Below are 12,115 nucleotides of genomic sequence, written 5' to 3' on the forward strand. Positions count from 1 at the left end.
AGTTTTGCAACAACTCGTGCGTCTAACGTATTTCGTATGCAGGTATAATTTGTAACGAAAACAGAGCAGTCAGAAAGTGAAAAGGATATTAAGTTAACGGCAGAAATTTGGGACACCAGAAGAAAAAGACAGTTAGGAGTTGGTGAAGCTACAGCAAGATGCGCGTGTTTTCGCGCGCGGTACTGTGCGCGTGCGCGCTGGCGCTGGGCGGCGCAGTGGCGGCGTTGCCGCCCGCAACACTTGGCGACGTGGTTGCCAACGCCGCGACTAGCCTCAACAGTATGAAGGTAATATAATATTACAGTGAAGGCTCAAGATGCGCAAGAAAGCAAGAACATAAGACAGGTTCCTTTTCTTAAACTCATCGTTTGTCTTTACGGAAAAGCTAGAGATAAATATCAAATGGTATTCCTGACATAAAACTCATAAAAGGCAAGTATATAAGTTAAGTTTCGAGTGCGAGAAATTCAAAACCAGGCTGGCTTATTTTTATTTACTTATAAGCTAAAGTAAAACGTAGAGTTTACGCTATATTTTACTCTACCTTGCACTTCATTCTTTCTAGAGTAAGTACATTTCAGATGTTCTTGGGATAAAAATAGCAAAGTCAAAATAATAGGGTGCACGCTAAATAGCTACTTATATATTGTTCCATCATTTATTGCCAGATTGTATTAAGAGTCCCCGGCAAGCTCGGCCGAATATCACTTTTCCATACAAACGGAGTTTCGTTCTCATTTTAAAACTACGGGTTGGATTGTAATGAAACTTTGCACTTGCTTTGCACATACAATGACATGAGGTATAAGTGGTATAACTAAGCCCTGTAATTAGTTTATATAGCTCCAGTTTATAAAACAAACGAAATAGAGCAAAAACAAGTTTTGTATGAAAAACTCAAATTCGCTGTATTTTTAGGGTTGTGTACCAAAAAAGGTACAAAAGGAATCCTTATTTAACTATGGTATCTGAAGCTACATAAACTAATTGCAGGACTTGATTGTAAGTACAAAATTTCAGAGCAATCTAGCTAGTCGTTTTAAAATGAGAGCGTAACTACGTTTGTATGGAGAACCGAGCTTGCTGGGGACTCTTAAGTAGAGTATGTGCGGAAAGAGAAGAGTCGTGAAATGTATGGGATCTAATATATTTTACGACTCTTCTTTTCCGCACAGACTCTATGCCAAACAATTTGTCTGCCCTAATGAATCGAAATCGAAAACGGTTGGATCGCATTATTCTTTCATTATGTCGCCTTAATGACGTCATTATCATTAAACAGATAAAGCTTCAATGCAAACTTAAGAACTAATATACATATATGTAGGTACTTAGTTGAAAGCTGAGGGAGCTCTTTCAATTTAGAACATAAGAAAGTGGGACTTCAAGACTAATTTCCATAAATTACAAAACTACTAACATAAAACAATGTAGCCGTTACAAAGAAAACTTTACGGCTTGGACATTAAATAAGGCATTTTCGGAGCAAGTAACGTCGCGTATTATTGCGCTATTCCCCTGACAAATATGTTCCAAACAGCAATATCCATTATTAGGTAACGAGAACTGTCCCGCATTCTTACCGACCATATTACACTTCCTTACGTAACGGTGTTTGTTATAAAACGAGTGCTTCTTTAAACGAGGATCGATCACCATCACCGCCATTCATTCTATTGAATTATTTCGTGACGGGCGAAATAACGAGTAGATATATTAAGTAAGTGTAATAGTAATGTGTGTGTAATGTAAGTGTGTATACTATGTAACTGTTGTAGCACCGTCTTTGTATTTTGTATTGCATCTTCAGTAGATTGTGCACATGCAGTAGGTATGGAATTATGGATTCAGTCGCATGAGGCCGAGGAAATTTTACTGTAATAAAAGGAATCGGTTTTTGGGAGTCTGTCAAAATTAAATCTTATCAACCACATATTTATATGTCACCTATTTTTCGAAGTTCAATCACATGGTACAATTTGATAAAAATCGCAATAATACTAAGGTAATATTATAATCGTTATACGTACCTACATGAAGGTGGCTGCAATGCTGGCATGAAGATGGAACTAGAGAGAGGTGGCAATAGGATATGTAAATATTAATTTACCTTTAATGAAATTATTCACAGATTTACTAAAACACTGGTATTCATTACTTATAATTTGGCACCCTCATCCATCCTCTAATCTGACGATTTTGTTTTCTATCTCGTACTACTATCTATCCTCCAGACCCTGCAGTTTGGATCTACTGTCAAATTGGAGTCATCCTCTCAACTCGGTTGCTGGATTGCTGAGGATTTTTTATTTTATGGCCAATCCATCTCCACTTTTTAGGGTTCCGTAGTCAACTAGGAACCCTTATAGTTTTGCCATGTCCGTCCGCGGCTTTGCTCCGTGATCGTTAGTGCTAGAAAGCTGCAATTTGGCATGGCTACATAAATCAATCTTGACATGCAAATGTTAAAATAAAAATTGCAAAAAAAATTTAGGGTAAGTACCATGAGTACAAAAATTTAGAAAAAAAAACATGTACGTAAAGCTTAATTGTAAATACTTTCAATAAAAAACTATACTTAGCGAACATGATCGGTTGCCATTTTAGATTTTTTGCATAAAACCCTTCCCTTCTTAGTAAAAGTGCTGCAAAGGTGGAGTACCTTTTGCTTGTTATAAGTATAACCTACACAAGATACCACTTAATAGCTTATTGTGACGGGCGGGTAACTACGGAACCCTACACTAAGCATGGCCCCACATATATACATGCTTTTGGCCATATTTTTTGTTGATCTATTCGGGATAAAAGTCGATAGAACCAAAGAACATACCTAACCTATAAACACTGTTGACCCAATTATATGGAATTTGGGCTCATTAGAATTGGTTCAGATACGATTTCGATCACGGTGTCAAAAGCAGAAACTTGTCATCGAATATGAAAATACCAACGTTAATTGAGCAGTAAAGTCTGAGATCCGGTCTTTACCTACTGTGCCGGAAACGGTGATCTACTGACAACCTTGTGGCTCCATATACTTACTGCATTGCGGACTTGCGGTATTGCTCGGCGGTCGACTGATGCAACATCTGCTTAGACTAAAAGTTTTAACCAGCTTCAAAAAGAAGTGCCCGCGGTAGGTTGTGTATTGAAAGAATTATGCAAAGTCTTGCTTAATAGTCGAAAAATAGGAAATTCGCAACGAGTGGCGATAAATTAAAACACGGCCGAACGGAGTGTTTTAAAAATCGGCACGAGTTGCGAAACTTGCGAATTACCTATTCGCACATGTATCGTACAACGTTTTAGAGTAGGTATACATCTTCTTCTCTGTCGTATCGCTCTTGACAGAGCGGTCGTGGTCACGTTGAAGCGTCCGCATCGGTAGTAGAGGCGGACACAGCTCTTCGCACGATCTCCCGCCATCTCTCCCTGTTGGCAGACTGTCTAGCACACTCAGATACGCGGTTTCCCACTGCGGACTTTATTTAGTCAGTCCAGCGCATAGGTGATTTGCCGCGCGATCTGGTTCCCTCCATTCTGCCTTGTACGATCAGTCGCTCTATGGAGTCGTTATCTCGCCTAGAGACATGTCCAAAGTACTGTAGTATACGCGACTGTACTACGGTCGATAAACGCTGTGTGATGCCGAGCTCCTGGAGTATGGACACGTTGGTGCGGAAGTCCGTCCACGATATCCCAAGCATCTTCCTCCAGCACCACATCTCCAGGGCATCTATCTTCCCCTTTTCCAACTCGCGCACTGTCCACGTCTCTGCCGCGTAAAGAAAAATGGGAAACACCTACAAGTGTTCGCACGAGTCTGACTATACATATGGCCCATTAAATATTCGACAGTTACGTAATGTGCTAATTATCGCACTAGTGCAGTAAAGTAGCATCATATTTACTGTAAATGAAATTTACCGCTGCATTAATTAAGATCCACAAAATGAGTAGGGTAAGCTCGTTGACAGTGGGTTGGTGGTGCACAGTAATTATCACAAATTCTGAGAAAGCCCAAAATATTTCTAATACTTTTTTCCGCATAAAAAATTGCCCCTTGGCAAGAAGTTTTTACTAACCTAAGTAAATATTCAATACAATCAACACAACGACAAGGAGATCTGTTTAAGTGAATTTGCGGCGGTGGCAAATATTTACGATTATTAAAGTTTAATGTGTTTATCCGAAATATATGTATAACTGTATGAATTCATATATATATTTTTTTTAACAAATTTTACTTTTTCGACGCCGTGTCAAACGCAAAAGCTGTCACTCGGACGCCACGCCACCGAAGTGTCAAAACCGAAATTGAACTTTATGCAATTGCACGTAGGTCTATGTTACCCTGTGTTCTGTGGTCTTTGGCGTTGGACCTACACTGCCGATATATCCGTCATTGGCGTCCAAAAGGTTAATAAGGTACTTCTAGATGACATTGATTTATATTTTGACTCATTGTTTATTTTTTTAATTTAAATTTATTTTGTAATTGAGGCCTGGGACGACAGTCGATCGACTGGATCAGGTTGACAGTGGGTCATAGGTCATAGCTCGCTAAAGGAACTCTGACAATGCAAATTTTTTTAGCGAATAAAAAGTTAATTTAACTTGTAATTAAACTAAAAACTGCATGTAGAAATTTCCTAAAGGGGCCCACTGACTATCAGTCCGCCTGCGCCGGACGATATCGGCCTGTCAGTTGTTCGGAACGTAAAAAAATTGTTCTAACAGCAGGTCTATTCATTGATCAAATATTTATTTTCAAGAAGATCGCAAGTCGTTTGATCATAATAACCAACGAGTCCAGTAATTTAGCAGACGATTTCCATCTTTGATTTACTGCAGACCACCGGGTGATTTAGTGTACCCACCCCCTGTTGCACAGTAAGTCAAGTCCCATTTTTCATTAAAAGCGTTTGTGGCACTAAATGGTTAGAAATTTAGATTTTGAAGTATAACATAATGAAACTTGAATAAATTATGTCTACAATAGTTCACAAATCAAATATGTATCACAGTTATTACCTTATTACTCGAGATACGGTCATTAGAAAAGGGAGTGATTCAGTGTCAACCATCTTACCCTACAATTTAGTAGCAACAGTGTTTTTGTAGCATTTATTTATATGTAAAATACAACAATACAGCTGCTGGTGTCTAAGCAATATTATTACATAGTCGTATTATATAATTAGTAATTTCTGTGCTATATATTTCAAAACACGAAAGCTCGTAAAAAAAAAGTTCGTATTAAGTATTTGATTAATAGGTAGGTACTGCCGGTTTTGCAGCCTCATCGCAGCCCGTAATAAAAGATCCAAATCAAAACTACAAGCTACAAAGGCGTAAAGACGTAAGCTGGCTATGTACGGTCGGTGCCCCAACTTAAGTAACCAAGTTGCCATACAAATTGTATGGAAAAGTGGATACTTATGTTAGGGAACCGACTTACCATATCTGAGCTTTTTCAGCTCTTCGGTACGTACGATTTGAACACTGTCCATTTTATTAATTCCCCGTCCCTTGTCAGTTATTTCCCACTAAAGAATGAACACCCAAGTTCATTGTATTTATTCTTTCTTCGATAGTGATCTGCCTACCGTGGGTACAGCTCACTCGCTGAGCCCATGTTTCACCATAAATTCCCATATTCCACATCTAGGGTAAGTACGTCATTTTAGTCACAGTATTTTTCGCAATTCCCATTGGTCCACATCCTACGTATCTAATCGATTTGGTGATCTCGTTCAATTGACATTTGCAATAACACTAATAACAGGTGTTTCGCGCAACTTCGATCTTGCCTGTACTGTAATTATTGTAATAATAATATGATGTGCTTTTAAGCACATTCATAATCTTATATGAGAATAATCTAATGAAGTAACTGGGGCTGTTAAAATTACAATAAAAAACCTTCACCCTACAGTGTTGTCACTATTTTCATTGACTATCGAGGAACATAATTAAAACATAATAAATCAACAACAGAAACTTTTTTGGGTCTCGATGAATCACATTCTTAACTGCAAGTCTGTATATCTAGAAAGTGGGGCTCTTTAACATATAATAAGCGCTTAAACCATCGCGCAACGAAGACGTGGACTATACAATATAGCAGGATGGGCAAGAAATTCGGCTCTCGAGAGCCTTGGCACAGGCTAATTTGGGACAACCCTGTGCATGTTAAGTAATGTCAAATGTGTAACTCGACAAACTGTGACCCTGTTACAGTGAACAGTTGCTTTATGCGATAGTGAAAACAAGAGGTCAACGTACACTAGAAGTAGAAACGTACCTGCCTACTTGTTTTTACAGTCATAACAAGTGTAGCAATCTAATCTGTAGGTATGGTAGTAGTTCCTATACTAAAAAAATAAACTGTACTAGACCGAAACATACCTACAGCATTATAGTAAGCAAGACATTTTTGCCAGATGATGCAAAGAAATTAGAAGAAGTAGGTCGACTGTCACGCTAAAGAGGTTGGTGCTCTGTGAGATGGATGATGCGTACCCTACCATGAATCTTGAGTACCGTGAATCGTGATCATTATTATTATTTATTTTATTATTTAAACTTTATTGCACATAAACATAAGTACAGATGGCGGATTTAATGCCATAAGGCATTCTCTACCATTCAACCACTGGGGTAAAAAGAGACGGTTGCTAGGTCCAGTGCAGGATTTATAATAGAAAAATTAAAACGATAATCACTACCTACTATTTTTTATAAAATAAATACTAATTAATATACTATGAAATCATAAACTTAAATACACATATACTTTGTATGATGTACTTACATAAATATCTACGTCTGACATTATAACTCTGAAACATTATTTAAGGTACATTTCGCAGATAAATGCTTACGCATACGCAGCATGCGCTTAAAGGTCAATTTACTCTGGGCTTTCCGGATATTGAGTGGAAGGTCGCTTCACAGGCGTATCGTCTGAACAGAGAAAGAGTTGGTTAGAAAACCGGAACGATGAGGGGGAATAGAAAGCTACGGGAGGTACGGAGAGACCAACCAGGACGAGCAGTAACAAATTTAAATTTGGATCTGAAATATTTAGGTGGAGCAGGGTCAAAAAGAAGAGAATAAAGAGTACTTAACAGTCTCAAAGATCTACGCTCACGAATGGGAAGCCAATCAAGTTGCTTATACGATAAGTTGATATGTGATCGTTTTTCCGAAGGCCAAATATGAACCTAATGCCGTTATTGAGCAGTAAGTATATCCAGTTTGTTAAGGGAGGTTTGAACGACATTGGAGTAGAACACATCAGCAAAATCGATCACAGGAAGGATAAGAGCTTGAACGAGGAGGATCTTTGTACTTATTGGCAAGAAGTTATTAAACCTGTAAAGCGCCCTCAGCGTGTTCGTCACTCTGCGACATACATATATCAGACACTCTACATATAACCAGACCCAGATTTTTCACTTTAGGTGAAAGCGGTATCACGACATCCTCAAACCTGATCCGGTGCTATACTATTCAAATTCAGCAACGCGAGCATCCGCGGGCTCCCAGCATGCACGATGGCTTGACATTTGGTTGGGTTAACCACAATTCCAAAAAAACGTGACAATGCAGAAAGACGGCTTAAATTACTATTCATGATACATACTGCATGATTAATGTCCTTCGTTCGCTTGTGTGCAAAGCTCGTCAAAGAGATCGTCAACATAAAGATGGTAAGAGAAGCCAATGTGAGGAGTGATCATATTGATAAATCATCATCATTAAACGTAAACTAACCTTAAATTATACAAACATCTCATGTCCTATGTGTTAAGTCAGTGTTAACAGAATTCTACACAATAAAGAATTAATATTTTAGCGTGCCATAAAAAACTCATATAGGCAGCAGGTACCGTTTCTATATGGTTACATTTTGCACCTTAATAATTAATTGGTTAATTAACTAAGTGATACAAATGCGCAAATATAATAGGGAAACTCACCTTGACATTTAGCAGTTCATGGATGGAGTTTTGAAACATTACGTAACTTTTGAAATGGCGCTGATGTTACAATACAAGCGAAAGAACCAATAAATTCGATTATCAAATGGTGTATTGAGAAAGTGCAGTAGGCTGACACATCTTATGTATGCAAGTAGGTAGATAGGTATCTACGTATTATGAAAGACTTGAAAGAGCAAGGTTATTTTGGACCCTTGGCTCCAAAGCAGCAGCTGAAGATACAACCGGGATAAACGCTAAGATTCGAGAAAGACAGAGTTTGTTAAGATGCTTACCTAATAATTATTTGACCTAAAGGGGAGTTCTAAATCTGCAGCTCATAGGTAGGTACATGTACATGCACAGGAACGCCGTTCATGCCGTTTTTTAACCGACTTCCAAATATCAAAAGGAGGTTATCAATTCGGTTGTATGTTTTTTTATGTTTGTTACTCCATATCTCCGTCATTTCTGGACCGATTTTGAGAATTCTTTTTTTGATTGTAAGTATATATATATACATACAGATTGGTCACGTTTTTGTCAAAACGCAGTTCTAATTATGGGATGCATGAGGAATCGAGGGAATTCCTCAAATGTTAGAGCATAGAGTGATTTTAGTATTTTAATCAACAAATCAAGTATTTAGATTTAAAAAAGTGACATGAATGGAATTCTTCAACGACGCATAATAGTTCACGTTTGGCGATGTGTCCTCTTCGTTATGTTTGTAAGGCAAGTTAAGTTTTTAAGACACATTTTTGTCAAGCTCGAGTTGTAACGATGGGATCCATGAGGAATGGACGAAACTCCTCAAATCTTAAAGGCATACGTATAGAGATTTCTGTATTTTCATCAGAAAATGAAGCATTTACATTAAAAATTGTCGCATTTAATTAATTGAAACTACTGATGATGATGAGAACGGAACTCTTCAACGACAGTACATGTTTGGCGATTTCGATTTTGACTTGGACCCGGACCTGAACTCGGACTCGGAGAGTAATAAGTGCGACCCTTACAGAGACGATATGCTACTAAGAAACTAATGAGAAACTAGCCCTCATTGGCATTAGACTGGTCATGTCAGCCTCCTTATTTATTTATTTGTTCCAAAAATTACACAGAATAACAGTTAGTACTAATTCACTGTAAAATTCAATCAAAGTATACACAAAAAAAAAAAAAAAAAAATTTTAAGAAAAAAAACCGACTTCAATGGGGGATGCCGCTGAAAGTTCACTTATTGTTGATGGTGCACTCTTAGATTCCAGACAATGAAATAAAAAAGGCAGCATCTTTTGCCTAATAATGTAGAAAAGGAGGTAAAACCACCCACTTTTCTAGTAGCATTTCGTTTCTGTAAGGGTCGCAGTTCTAACCTAACCTACTTTTCTGATAGCATTTCGTTTCTGTAAGGGTCACAGCTCTAACCTAACCTACTTTTCTGATAGCAGTTCTGTTCTGTGAGAATCGCAGATCAAAACCCAACCACCCACCTAACCCACTTTTCTAGTAGCATTTCGTTTTTGTAAGGGTGCAGTTCTAACCTAACCTAACCTACTTTTCTGGTAGCATTTCGTTTCTGTAAGGGTCACAACTCTAACCTAACCTAACCTACTTTATAGCAGAACAAATCGCCAAACGTGAACTAAGTGTCATTGAAGAGTTCCATTCTGATCATCATCAGCAGTTCCACTTCATCAAATGTCAGTTTTTAAAATGGAAATGCTGGATTTGTTGATAAAAATACAAAAATCGCTATATGTATGCCTTTCCCATTTGAGGAGTTCCCTCGATTCCTCATGGATCTCATCATCAGAACTCGAGCTTGACAAAAATGTTTCTTGAAAACCTAACTTGCTTAACAAACATAACGAAGAGGACAAATCGCCAAACGTGAACTATGCGTCATTGAAGAGTTCCGTTCTGATCATCATCAGCAGTTCCACTTCATCAAATGTCACTTTTTTAAATGTAAGTGCTTGATTTGTTGATGAAAATACTAAAATCACTATATGTATGCCTTTAACATTTGAGGAGTTCCCTCGATTCCTTATGGATCCCATCATCAGAACTGCTTTTTGACAAAAACGGGACCAATCTGTATGTATATACTTACAATCAAAAAAAGAATTTTCAAAATCGGTCCGGAAATGACGGAGTTATGGAGTAACAAACATAAAAAAAAAATAAAAATAAAAAAAAAAAAAATAAAAAAAAAAAATAAAAAAAACAACCGAATTGAGAACCTCCTCCTTTGAAATCTTGAAGTCGGTTAAAAACGAGTACCACTAATATAGTGCACTGCCTTATAGGCACTATAGAGATTGTCTCCCAGCAGTTTTATGATCCTTTTTATATTGCTAATAACATACTAGAAGCTTATGCGGATTATCCTGAAAATTACCAATTTCGATTTTTTTAACTTTAATGCATTTATTCTAGCAAATACCTACATTTGTATGCATAATTTTCACATTTTTGGTCTGATTTTGATTACTTTGATATCAGTGTGTGGCTTGAGACATCAGCTTTAATTTTGTAGTCATCATCATATACTTAAGAGTAAGTCTCTTGTCGGTGGAGCAATTTCCATGTTTCGCATGGAAATTTAACGTCCGACTTTTGGTTTGGTTGAAAAACCAAAATAATCGAAATTTTATTTTCATCATTTTTATTTATTTTTAAATTTCTCTTAAACTATTGTATATTTTGGTACATAGTGTATTAGTGAAATATATAATATTTCATTGGCTTTCGTTTAAGTGTATGTGCAATGCATAGTTTGGGTGCAAAATGCAATATTCGCAACGAGGCGGGAGTAATTTTGATGACGTCATTCCGCTGAAGTAGATGGTCGGCGCCGCTGTCTCCCGGCAGTTTTGGAGACCCAGTACCATGCCCAACAACATACTAAAAATTGGTAGCGGTTTCCGGATCTGAACTATCTCTTCGACCGTTTCCCATAAGGCATAGTACTAATAGTACAAATATACAAAAAACGAACAGATTTAATAGATAACAGAAGATTCCCGTTTATCCATCGCCTCGCAGAACAGAACCGGCCTTATACACTCTTCACACAATTTCACCCAACTGCTTGCAAATACATCGCGATACGCAGAGCGCGTTAAGATATTGCATGGAGAGCGCGAAAAGGTGATTTACTTTGGGACACGGTAAGAGTTTTAGGAACCGCGACAAATTGATGACTTCTTAGTCGGAAATTAAATTTAGCCTTAGACATTGCTTAGATAAGCTTATTATCGTTAGAATCCCAGCGCTTAAAAACATGGGACTTTATTACTAACAGGATTAAAATATTATGTAACTTTAAATCAGATTACCTATACCTAATTGGTAGAAAAACGATAATGTTTAGGCAACATAACGCAACTAGCCAGCCAGCGCATTGCTACCATAGTTTGAATGTTTTGATTCTCACGAACCCTTTATTAAGTGAATATCTGGAGCGTTGCGGTCATGCGGTGGGCCACAACTTCTTGGCTGTGAGATAGGGCCATTAATCTGACCAATACACTTTCATCACAGATATAAGCCTTGCTAATTAATGCTTTAATAAATACTTGGGAAACGGATATCAAACCAGATAGGTACACCACACCGTAAGCAAGCCTTACCCTCAGTAGGTATGCCATTACCGAGCAACCAACACTTTTGCAATTTTCCACTGCTTTTGAAAAGTGTGAAAATTTTACTTAAGTGGATAATAATAATAATATAAGTAAGTTAAAGCGGCTCTGAGTCTGAATGTATGTAATTATCTCATCAGCATATGCCGTTGCACCTAGCGTGTGAGAGGGAAGCCGTTAAAATCGATTAAATGATGATAAAGACAGTGATTTAAAGAGTTTTGACCCGCAAATTACTCCGAGTTTTTGTACTTAATTCCAAAACAAAATTTACGCTGAAATAAAAAGTGTCTTGACACTCTTGGCAAGCTCACGTCGGGTCTACGGCCTTAATTAACTGCAAATGAAATGAATAAGTGTAAATTCGTAATTTACATATGGTTTGCGTAACGTAATATTGGTATCACCTAGGTAATAATTGTGTTACATAATGGGCGTGTTTAAATTTTCTGTCGAATATAAGAACAT

At 37.5% G+C, this 12,115-nt stretch overlaps 1 protein-coding gene across 1 annotated transcript in view; it reads left to right on the plus strand.

The window, feature by feature from the left end:
- Window positions 1-110: 110 nt before the first annotated feature.
- The window catches only part of LOC134748466 (venom carboxylesterase-6), a 39,680-nt gene continuing 27,675 nt past the window's right edge, over window positions 111-12,115 (plus strand). The window contains exon 1 of the mRNA XM_063683264.1: window positions 111-287. Coding sequence (XP_063539334.1) covers window positions 159-287 — 129 coding nt within the window. The 5' untranslated portion in view covers window positions 111-158. The remainder of the gene's footprint in view (window positions 288-12,115) is intronic.

This window comes from Cydia strobilella, chromosome 16 (genome assembly GCF_947568885.1).
Source record: "Cydia strobilella chromosome 16, ilCydStro3.1, whole genome shotgun sequence".
In the NCBI taxonomy this organism is placed as follows: domain Eukaryota; kingdom Metazoa; phylum Arthropoda; class Insecta; order Lepidoptera; family Tortricidae; genus Cydia; species Cydia strobilella.